The following is a 12,266-nucleotide window of genomic DNA, read 5'->3' on the forward strand; positions in this document are numbered from 1 at the left end:
GCTGTTCCAGAAGGCAGGAATGAATTTTTATTTTTTCTTATTTTTAAGTCAAATACTTAAATATCTTTAAATGTTTTTTTGTTGTTTTTTTTTTTTTTGTTTGTTTTTATTTCCCCCCCCCCCCCCCCCCCCAATAAGCAGTCTACCCTGTTATATTTGACTAGCCAGTTTACCTGAAAATAATACTTTACAAACCTTTGCTCCTAGATACTAGTGACCGTTCCTCAGTGTTTAGAAATTTTGATGCTGTCTCCTCGTTGCCAGAATTGGACCAAAAGAATACAGTACGTTATATTTGATGAGGTATGCATATTTCAGTTGTCAATTATGTGAAGAATTGAAAAAGCAGAGGAAAAATATCAACAATTCAATTTTTCATTACATCCATTATAGCCGGCAAAAACTTTACAACTATTACTTTAGACTTGCTTGCTTTTATTGTTTCCTGATTGACTTTATGCATTCCTGTGCAAGAGCTTAAAACTCCGATAGTCCTCAGGACGACATGTGGTTCAGTGAAAGTTAACAGGAATTCCCCTTACTCCCCTCACTCCAGTTGTTTCAAAATATAAAGGCCATCACTGTAGTTTTAGAGTTGAAACTGGACTCTGGAGATACTGCAGGCTTGGAATATTCATTTTTTCTTATCATCAGCTATTTGCCAATCTTCTGAGGACAAAAATGATTATTAGTCTTGCTGAAATTAAAATTTGTACTGGATTCTTTCTTGTATATCAAATTAATTGTTAACAATATGAGTAAATACCTAGGCTACATACTGTGAAAACAGTATTGAAATTTAGACTGTTTAACTATCGAGTGAAGTCTGGAGAGAGATTAATCCATTTGATTTGAATCTCACTGTCATTAGCTACAGTATAAGAAGTATTCAATACTGTTCTGTCCAAAGTTTTTGTTTTTAGGAAAACTGTAGTGAAATAACTCTTTTTGGCCTTTGAGAAGGAACATTTATTTTATTTTTTTTTAATCCTTTTTCTTTTCCCCCAAAATATAGATCCATTGTCTTGGAGGTGAAATCGGAGCAGAGGTTTGGGAGCATCTTCTGGTAACAATTCGGTGTCCATTTTTGGCTCTCTCTGCTACTATCAGTAATCCAGATCACCTGACTGAGTATGCTTGGAAATTTTTAATTCACAAGAACATTTATAAATTGGATATGAACTGTCTTAGATGTCAATTACTATTGAAAGGCAACAGATTTGGAATTACATTTTTATTTATTGTGTATAGTTGTATACAATTGACACTAAAGAATTTTGTAACTCTTAACACTCTGTAATGAAAATAGGCATCCCTATTACTCAAGATCCTTTAAATGAGCTGTGCAGAAGAATTTATGATTCTTTTGAATCTAGTTGGTTTGCCAAAACCAAATAAGTTTGCTTGTCTATCATCACTCAAGGAAGACACTGGCACTATATACATATGTGTGTGTGTGTACATTTTTATATATATATATATATGTGTGTGTGTGTGTGTGTATATATGTGATGGTGTTATTTCCAATGTATGAGCAGCACCCTGGGATAAGCTGGAGAAAATTCCTCTGAGGGGATGAAAGGGTCTGGAAATTCTAAATGAGAAACAGAAGAATGTTGTAATTCCTCTATTATAGTTGTAAAAAATTTCTTGAAAATATTTTTAACAACTTTTATTTTATTCTTGAAGATGGTTACAATCTGTGAGAAGGTATTGGCAGTGTGCTGAGGATAAAATAAAAGGAAGCTCTACCAACTCTGACAAGGGTTTTGCAAGAAAATGTAAAGGAAGATCTACAGTAAAAGAACAAAAAAAATCATACCGTGTTAGACTGGGTGTGTACCGGAATGTTTTGTAAATAATAAATGAATTAGTGTCCTTTCTGCAAATGTTGTAATCGCTCTGCATGAACATAAGCATGTATATACGTGATATATATTTCAAATAAAAATAAATATTGCAGTAGTAAGTACTTATTTTTTTAAAGCAAACAATGGTATCATTACATTCTTGTCTCTTCACAGTCCTGTATGAAGAAAGATACAATGACTTGGAGAAATATGTGTGTTCTGTAACAGACAGCAATTTTGTCATTGAACATTTTCACCCATGTGCTGCATTAACAGTCAGTCATGTAAGTATTGAGCTGGTGACAAAATTGTTTCTCAAATGTTACACTAAACAAGATTAAATTCAAGATTGCAAGCTGATTGTTTTTTATTTTTCTATTTTTATTTTTTAATTCCCTACAGATTGAGAACTATGGTATTCCTTCAGATCTTTCCCTGTCTCCAAGGGAGAGCATCCAGCTATATGATACAATGGTGAAAGTCTGGCAAAAGTGGCCAAGGGCACAGGTTGGTATAAGGAACTGCAGACCGAATATATAAATGTAAATATCCAGATAAGAAAGTACTGCAGTGTTTTATAACAATGTTGTTTTCAAGGAGATGGATCCTGAGGAGTTTGTCTGTTTCAAGAATAAGATAGTGATAAAAAAGATGGATGTGAGGAAATACGAACGGGAACTGAAGAAAGAACTAACCAACTGGATAGAAGTTGGACAGAGACAGAAGGTAACTTGTTAGAGGAGTGCATTTTTAAGCTTATGTACAGATGCAATATAATTATAACAACTGAAATTATTAAATAATAATAGACAATCATGGGAACTTCTAATCCCACAATTATTTTTTATTAGTATTAACTACTGTTGCGCTATAAGAGAAGCACCAATATTTGTGGGATTTGATAAGCTTTTTCAAGGTTATGTTTTCACAAGCTTCTTACGGAATCAGACATCTGGTACTTACACGAAACTTAAAGTTCTAATTCATTTAGGTACCTCCTACAGTCAGTGACACCATTGTACCATCATTTCACTACTTTAGTCTAACTCTTTTTTTTCTTTCTACTCATTTGAAACCTTTTGTGGAAACTTTCTGAGTAAAAGAAATTAAGGCAATGAGCAAAAGATCAAGTATTTGATTAGGAGTCACATATCATAAAAAAGCTGTAAACAGGTCTCAAATCAAAAACAAGTATAAAACGAAGAATGTCTGAAAAAAACCCACAAACAGCTACTTGAAATTTGACACTTAAATGTGAAAATATAATTGATGAGTTAGTTAGAAATACTTCATTATTTCCACAGTAATGGTAGCCAAGAATGCTGTGACAATTCACATTTTGAGTTCTTGCTGAAGTCAGTTCATGTTCTACAGGGCTTTTAAGTTTGTAAACCATATGAGGCAATAGTGAATGATTTAAAATATCTGAGCTGATTAGAAATTGTCACAGGAAACTTTGCCTCCAGGTAGAAGTTTCTGATATTAAAATATTCTTAATAATAATGCTTTGGTCAGGTGAATGAAGTACTAGAGAACCTAAAACCCCAACCTATGGATTGCTCAGAACATCAGAAATGGAGGAAGTTTGCATGCTTTGTTGACAAATTGCATGAAATGAATAAATTGCCTGCCATATTTTTTATGTAAGTATTTACATTCCATATATTATGCGCGCATTGACTAGGGAAAAAAAAAAAAAAAAAAAAGAGGAAAAATTGGAAGATACCACGTATTTGGTTTTTGTTTTTCTTGTTTTAAAGCACGTGAAATAAAGACAAACAAGCTCTATCAACCCATTTATCTTTATGTGGGACTTCCTATTTTTATCTCCATCTTTTTGGGACTAAAGATTTAGATGAAGTAAAACTGTGAATTAATTACTATCTGGAAAGGTTAGAATCCATGAGTGATATCTGAGGAAAATTATAAGCTGAATTACATTAAAATGAGAGTTGAATTCTCCATTGCTTTGCTCCAGTGTAGTAAGCAAAACTTGCGCTCTTTATTTAGAGGTGTATGTAGGTGCAGACTTGACAGGGAAAAGGATCAAATGAGGTTCCGTGAATATATCTTTTGTTATGATTTTGGTGCAAAACCTCTAACAATGTAGTCTTTTATCCAGTGAAATGGATCAATTACCCTATTTTGAATACATCTGAGATGTAATTTCACAAACCATCAAATATGCACAACCTACTGACACCATTATTGTCAGTGCTATTGCAAGTATAAGTAAGATACCTTAACACTGATCTTAGTATTGAAAAGAAGCTACTTATCATTAAACAGAGTTGTCCAAAGCAAAGAAATAGTCAAATAAAATAAATTTTTTTCTTATTCCAGTATGGAGCTTTGCCCTTTCTTATACTAGATACTTTGGTAGTTAGGGGTAGAATGCTAGCTGCCATTTCATTCCTTACAAGTTTGTGCCAATAAAAAAGCATTTCTGAAATAATACTAGAAAGGAAGAAGCAAAAAATGATTATACAAGTTGACAGCATCTCTAATCACTGGTAATCATTTCTTTTTGTATTTTGAGTGACAGTGTAGTTGAAAGTTACTGTTATGTCTGATTTCAAGTTCAAACCAGTAGATTTCAAAATTACTCTTAGATATTTGTAAATCCTTTGTATGAGTGATTTCAGAGCTGCTTTATGAACTACAGCATCATTTTGAGGCACTAGGAAGTTCCAAAAAGCTCCGCTTTTCCTCAGCGGAGAAAGATGAGTGGCTTATTCTCATCTCTCTGGAATGATGGGTCCTTAAACATTTTTGGTGACTTGCGGTTTTTACAAGGTACCGTGTGTTGAGTGTGAATCCTCTCTTAATAACTACTGAATAACCATTGTGGGATGAAAACACATTGCAGACCAGTGAATGTGGAGGCATAACCTAGTGACATGAAGTTGGAATATAAAGTAGAGAAATCTATTATCTGATGTTGTTTTAAAGAGTCAGTGTAACAGCACTTTGTGGACCACCTCTGTGTTGTGTTCTGACAAGGAACAAGCATCAAATAGAATTAAAAAAAAAAAGAATCTATTTTTACGGGACCAAGTTCTGAGAATTTATAAGGCAGATGAAAGGGATTTGGAGCCCTCAGAAGTAGTAGTTTTTGGTGACTGCCAGATTTGAATGATGTATCAGTGTTCTTATGGACTAGGATGCAACTCCATGCCAGCTGTTTGCGAACACTTTTTACAGTGTTAGGTAACAGAATCTGCTCAGCTGCAACAAGGATTTGATAAGTGCTTACTGAGGGGGAAGCTGGCTATAGTCTTCATCCCAGTTAAGCTTCTAACACTTCAGTGTTGAAAAAGCTATGAGGAAGAATAGCTGAATAGAAGACCTGGAAAAAGAGGCATTAATTTTCAACTGGTTAGTTGAGAAGGATTAAAACAATTTAAGGTACAGTCTGATTTATATGTATGTCCATGTGTCCAACTTAGGAAAAGGCAGGATTGAGTATGCTTTCTGCAAATAATTAACTGGCAGAATCATTTTATATATGATCACTCGCATTTGAAATAAATGCAGCATGAAAGTGAACGTGGGCTATGATGTAGCTCCCTGGTCTAGTAATTGGTGATCCTGCCCACAGCATGGGTGTTGAAACCAGATGATCTTTTCAACCCAGGGCATTCTAAGGTTCTGTGATTTGAGGATAAAATGGTTATGTGCTTCTAATTATTACAATTAACTGTAGTTGGGTAATAAGTCTCACTGAGTATTATTGTAACAGTGTTCATTAAAAACACAAATAAAGAGTTCTACTGGACTTGTCCTTACTGATGTATACTGCTTTAAGGTTTCGCTTAGGTTCAGTGGAAATGGCAGCCAGGGATGTCTTCCTGAATTTGGTGGAAAAACAAGGCAATAAACATGACCCTAAAATGGAAAGGGAAAAAGAAGATATAAAGACCAAACTGAGAAAAGTGAATAAAGCGCTAATGAAATTTGAGTCTATGTAAGTATTAGAACTATATACTATTATAAAGCTTATGCATTACAACAGAGTAAAAATTTTGTGGTAAGTTGTTTCTAGGAAATGTACCTTACAGCAGCCAGCTGCAGTTACTTTAGCAACCTACATGGTAAGAGCAGCTGCATGGTGGTTATTAATTAGCAGTGCCTAGTGTATAGACAGGTAGAAAGGAAATAACAGTGTGGCTGACACAGGATAAAGTGCTAGAGCTACAGCACGAGGATGAGGAAGAAACTTGAATATATGAGGTCAGCCATGGTGGAAGAATATATTCTTAGCTTAATTTCACCATGTCTGGTTATGGTGGTGAATCTTTGTGGGTAGGCCTGACTAATGAAATGTTCTTCGAAAATGTGACAGCATTTTGCTTTGATTATATCATGTATTTGCCTTAGCCTTCAACTTTTTGTAGTTTTCTGATCATTGGGTGTAAATTTCTAAAGACATTTGGCAATTAAACATACCTATAGTTATCAGGTTTGTCAAGAACATAAAACACTACTGTTTTTCCCTCCTAATGCTGATAATTTTCAGCATACTCCACAAACATAATAGCATGAAAGAATGAAGTTGGCTGACTTTAATAGTAATGAGTTAGAACTTGACAAATCCAGTATGAATCTAGACATTCACTTAGTAGCTTGAAAGTCTGCTTCTAGTTTCCTTCTTCTCTTCAAATCCTTTCCCAGATCTTTACAGTCCATGTAATTATTTGCAGTAAACTGATCACATTTCTTTTTGATGCTGAATTTTTCTACTGTGCAATATTGTTAACTTACTAATTTTCTAAGCAAGGTATTTCTAGTTGCTGTTTTCATCTTCCTTCATTTTTTTTTTTTTTAAATCACCACAATTCCTTCTCTATCCTTCACCCAGAACTATTTGCTGTTTTGCATACCAGCCAAGTTAAAATGGAGATGATAGCATTATCATTAAATTTACATTAACAGATCTACCTACATGTTTGAGCCTACAGTTCAAAAGAGAACACATCTGCATTTTTAAGAACCCAAAGTATATATTAAAGTATATATTAAAACAGAAGCATATATGTTAAATAATCTTTTAAACTGTATTTTATACAGTGATACCAAAAAGGTGAAATCTAGTAAAATGGAAAGCATGGTGATGCTTTATGCTACGAGAAAACAGCTACAGGAAAGACTTAACAAGCTTACTGCAGTTCCTTCTACGTGTACTTATGCTGATCCTAAAGCAGTGGGTGAAGATGTAAGTAATTGACTTATAGTACCACTTCTGGCTCTCTATGTTTTTAAAATGCTTGGATTTGTGCAAAACAAAACAAATTATATATAAAGTGTATTTAGTAAGTATGCAATTGTTATTTGTAACAATACTCACTACCTTCATGAAATATTCTGAATCTGATTCCAGGTCTCAATCTTAGATAATTCTAAGATGTATGGAGAAATTTTCATTCTGCCAGCTGTCAACTCATCACCACCATGCCCATTACACAATGTCCCTAAGAGCCACTTGTACATAATTCCTGAAAACCCTCAAGGACGGTGACTCTACCGGTTCCCTGGGCTGCCTCTTCCAATGCCTTACTAAGTGCTTGGACTTAAATAGCTAAGAGATTTATTTTATTTTCATTGGCAACATTTGGTTATGATTAATGCTTAACACTTTTTTTACTTGTAGACTTTGAGGAAGATTTTTTACCGACTTAGGTTTCAGAGAAAAGGTTATCTGCAAGTAATGCTGGCACGGAGGGGCATTGGCTATCATCACGGAGCTATGGCCATGAGGGAGAGACAAACAGTGGAGATGCTTTTTAGGATGGGATACATCAAGGTTGGAAAATCAAGATTAATTTTGGGTTTATTTATTTATTTATTAAGCTTTAGTTCTCCATATATGTAAAGAAAAGTGTAGTGTATCATCGGTGTTAAAATACATTGCGTTGACTGTTGATGTAGTGAACATTACAGATCTCAAAAAAAAAGTGATATTGCCATTTCTCACAGATGTACTTGTGTTTATTATTTTATAGGTAGTCACAGCTACTTCAACACTTGCTCTAGGGATCAACATGCCATGTAGATCTGTTGTCTTCGCTGAAGATTCTGTCTTTTTAGATGCGCTAAATTACAGGCAGGTATGTGTATAGAACGTCTGCTATTTATATTACAAGAACAGTAGATGCACAGCTGTCATCACACAAATTCAGAAAATGTCTTTTATTTTGCATATACTTCTGGATTTGTTCTGAATTTTAGCTGTTGACTGTGGTGACAAAAATAATTTTAGCTAGCATGATTTTACTTATGTATCAGAACTGATGGCCCACAAACAACATTTAGTCAAAAGGCTTATTTCACTAACAGAAGTATTGTAATTGCTCTGTAAATTAAATAGATTAACAAATAGATTTGCTTTTCATTTACAAGAGACATCACAGACAAAGATTATTTTGTTCTAGCCATTTCCTACAAATCTGTAAAAACAATTGCTATAAGAACACTCAGTGGGGATACAGAGATGAAAATAAAGAGCCCTGACTGAACTAATTGGGACCTTTGAGTTAATTCCATCTTGGAATGCACTGTGCAAATGCAGTAATGCATTTGCCTCCAACTAATTGACAGTTTAGTGGATAGGCTTTAGACTCCTCATTAGCCCGTTTCCTGCTCTTCTGCTACTTTTCAAGCCTCCATTTTCATCAAGTACTTCTGGTTTGCCTCTGGCTCAGAATCACAGCAGCCTAATGCAGCTGAAAGCATCAGCTGGCAGATAATGCAAAGAGAGAGTGGATCTGTGCAGTATAAAGAACCATGTGCGTCTCCCTTCTGCTGTACACAAATGTGACTCCTGCTTCATTACATCATCAGGTACAAGAGGCATGTACCAGTACAGGCCTGGTACAATAGACCTGACCAAGAAGGGATGAATGAAGCAAGATAGTTCACCCTTAGCTAGACTCCTTTTAATCCTTATTCACATTGTCTGCTCTACAGTTATACTGAAGCCTCTTCATTTGAATAATGTTATTATTTTAATAACAGTATGAGCATTATATTCTTAGATGTCAGGACGTGCTGGAAGACGGGGACAAGATATGATTGGAAATGTGTTCTTCTATGATATTCCACTGCCTAAGGTTGAAAGACTTATCAAGTCCAATGTACCTCAATTAAAAGGCCAGTTTCCTCTGACTATTTCCTTAATACTGAGACTCATGCTGTTGGCTGCAAAGGCTGATGACAAAATGGATGCCAAAGCAAAGGTTTCATATTTTTTCTTAATATTAGCATTTCTGAGTTAATTTAAATTATAATATCTCCTTAACATGAGCAGAACGTTATGCATTTCATAAGTAAGCAGTCTGTCTTGAAAATAATGTCATACTCTGCTATACAGCTTCTAGTACCTGTATCATCTTCTCTATGGTATCGCACTATCCATTTTTCATGCACTTATTCTTGACAATAATCTTAATCATCAGAAGGAATGCTAGAATTGGGCATGCATGTTGACTCTTGTTCTATACAATACTAACACTTCATTGGAGAATCAGAATATCTTCCAATATTTCCAGCTTTGTTTGAGGATAAGATGTGAACATATGTTCCCTTAGGAAAGAGGGAGCAATGATATCAGACCTCAGATGAAACATTGAGAAAGCTGTGTGTATTACTCACTTGTTGAAATCAGCATAGTAACACTGGAATCAAGAACTATTACTCTTGGCATTTAATGTCATGATTTAAGTAAAAAATCCATTACCATGATTATCTATATTTCAGAGACCTCCTCTTGTAATAATTATTCTGATACTCATACCCCCCAGCTGATCTGCTTTTTCAAGATCTATTTCAGCATGTAGATATTTTCAAGGACTCAAGGAATTCAAACATCAGTAGGCTCGGCTTCTTAAGATAATGAAGTAAATTGGTAAATTTCTGTGTTAAAAATGGTATTGAAGTGTAAATAATGTGAATTCAAAACATAGTGGATTTAGCTTTTTTATGTAAATATGTGCTTAAATCCTCATCTGTATGCAAATTTCACGCAATTCAACTTTACCAATGTCAGCATAAATATACAAAAACATGCACAAATCTGACAGATATGGAGAATGGATGTTTTTGCAAGCCTTTCCAGGAATTAGGCATACAGTCTGAACAAATGCTTAACAAAAAAACAACATTATCTTCTGTCTGGAGTTTCTATCCTGAAAACCAATCGATAGGACAAAGTAGAAAGGCTGGATCTTAAATTTGTTTGCAATGCAGATGTTTCCTTACCTTTCTAATCTTTTGTTTTGTCTGTTTTTGTTTAGGCATTGTCAGTGCTGAAGCACTCACTGATGTCATTCAAGAAAGAAAGATATGCAGAATTATTAAAAATTTATTTTATGTTTTCTTTGCAGTTTCTTATCAAAGAGGTAGGTTTTAACCCATTCAGGTTATTGCTTGCGTGTAAATGCAGGTGTGTTTTTATTAAATCTATATTATTAATTATTATAATTATAATATTAAGATTATTAATAATTATATTAATTAAATCGCATAATATTTTTAAGAACTTCTGTGTTAGTTCCCTTTCATTTAAGAGCCATGCATTTTAATTTCAGGGTTCCCTATCTCAAGAATGACAGAAAACTACCGGAGAAAGTTTAGCAGAGGGTCACAAAGACAATAGGAGCCAGAACCTCTCCTTATCAGGAGAAGTTGAGAGAGTTGTAGTCTGGAAAGGAGAAGACTAAGAGGGATCTTATCAGTGCTTACATATACTTCAAGTGGGGGAATCAAGAAGATAGGGACTCCCCTGATACATCTGAAGTTAGTGTACAGGAGACATATACAACATTTCCAAAAAGACAGATACAGTTGACATAAAAACTGGTCAAAACCAGGCCCAGGTACACAGTATACCGTCTCCCATACTTTCCTAGGGAAGAGTGGGGGGAAAAAAAACCCAACCAAAGAAATGTCAACAACTGTAAAAATGTAGTTTTCTACATGTTCCTCACTTCCTTACAGGGTGTGATGGCAGGAGAGGTGTCCCAGAATTTATAGCCTTTAATGGAGTTCTATTCCATGAGCTTACCCAGTTTTTAAAAATTGTATATACTCTTAGCACCTTAACATGCTGCACAATATACCCGACAGATCATTGCTTGCTGTGCTTTCATCTTATCAGAAACTTGAATTAATCTTTTTTGAATGACATTTGCATCAAATATCATTTTTGTGACAATATGTGCTTTTCATTTGCAACATGATCTACGCTGGTACTAAAACTATATAGTCAATATTTATGCATAGGTGATAAGGACCTTCCATAGAAATACTCAAATGTTTGGTACGTTGTTTTCCAGTGATGACACAGTTTTGGCTTTAAATGGAAGCTGAACAGGTTGTTCAACCCATGCATTGGGTTGAACGACTATTCATTTAAATGCCACCCTTTTGTTTTTTTGTCAAATGGAAATTCACAACTGAACTTACTTTGCTCTTACATTAAACAGGGCTACTTGGACCAAGAAGGTAACCCCATGGGTTTTGCTGGACTTGTGACACACTTACACTATCATGAACCCTCAAATTTTGTCTTAGTGAGTTTTCTTGTGAAAGGTTTATTCCACAAACTGTGCCAGCCAATTACAGAAGGTAAATAATACTTCATGCATCTTAATTATGTCAGCATAAGGCTCAGTAACCCTAAAGGTTTTGAGACTTTGTGTGCCTCCTTGCTACTCCTACCTTTTGCTTGCCCAGCTTTCATCCCCATGTTGGCTTCTGCCTGTACACACTCTGCATGCACTTGCATCTCTAGAGAAAACACACACAAAGCAATGCTAATACAATAAACATAAATTTACTGTTTATAGAATGCTGTAAGAAAGAAGAATGGACAATTTAAAAAGTCCATTTATTCTAGAAAAAATTAATTCTGTCTCCAGAGCAAGTTTATAATGTTACATATCAAATGACACTTATGACTTCTTTGGATATAAACAAATTAAAAAAAAGTAGTAATACTACTGTCTTGTTACGTGAGCAAAATCTGTTTTGTGCACTAAGATGCAACGTGTGTACATGCAGTATCAATTTGCAGATATGACTGTTTAATTATCTAATGGAAGCTTTTTATTGTTTATCCAGTGTAGTTTTGCAATAAACTCTCTTGATTATTGACTCAGTATTCCAACTGAGAAGGAAACTCCTGAATGTAAGTTATTTTAAAGAATTTTTTTTTGAGGGGGTAAGTTTCCATACATAACCTGTGTGCTTTCTGTTTTGATACAGGCTCAACTGATTTTTCAGAAGAAGTCCTAGAAAAGCTAGTGCTCGTTCTAGCAAATCTGTTTGGGAGAAGACATCTTCCAGCCTGTTCAAAGGCATTTAAACACACATTTTACCAGTCCAAGGTAGAGAAACCACTGCTCTAACTTACATTGT

At 34.7% G+C, this 12,266-nt stretch overlaps 1 protein-coding gene across 1 annotated transcript in view; it reads left to right on the plus strand.

The window, feature by feature from the left end:
• The window catches only part of DDX60 (DExD/H-box helicase 60), a 38,800-nt gene that overhangs the window by 20,686 nt on the left and 5,848 nt on the right, over positions 1-12,266 (plus strand). Inside the window, exons 19-33 of the mRNA XM_072334861.1 lie at positions 208-303; positions 1,016-1,131; positions 1,690-1,835; positions 2,025-2,134; positions 2,253-2,357; positions 2,448-2,576; positions 3,366-3,493; positions 5,659-5,817; positions 6,921-7,065; positions 7,501-7,653; positions 7,853-7,957; positions 8,885-9,085; positions 10,142-10,246; positions 11,333-11,474; positions 12,114-12,235. Coding sequence (XP_072190962.1) covers positions 208-303; positions 1,016-1,131; positions 1,690-1,835; positions 2,025-2,134; positions 2,253-2,357; positions 2,448-2,576; positions 3,366-3,493; positions 5,659-5,817; positions 6,921-7,065; positions 7,501-7,653; positions 7,853-7,957; positions 8,885-9,085; positions 10,142-10,246; positions 11,333-11,474; positions 12,114-12,235 — 1,962 coding nt within the window. The remainder of the gene's footprint in view (positions 1-207; positions 304-1,015; positions 1,132-1,689; positions 1,836-2,024; positions 2,135-2,252; positions 2,358-2,447; positions 2,577-3,365; positions 3,494-5,658; positions 5,818-6,920; positions 7,066-7,500; positions 7,654-7,852; positions 7,958-8,884; positions 9,086-10,141; positions 10,247-11,332; positions 11,475-12,113; positions 12,236-12,266) is intronic.

This window comes from Excalfactoria chinensis, chromosome 4, assembly GCF_039878825.1.
Source record: "Excalfactoria chinensis isolate bCotChi1 chromosome 4, bCotChi1.hap2, whole genome shotgun sequence".
Lineage (NCBI taxonomy): Eukaryota > Metazoa > Chordata > Aves > Galliformes > Phasianidae > Excalfactoria > Excalfactoria chinensis.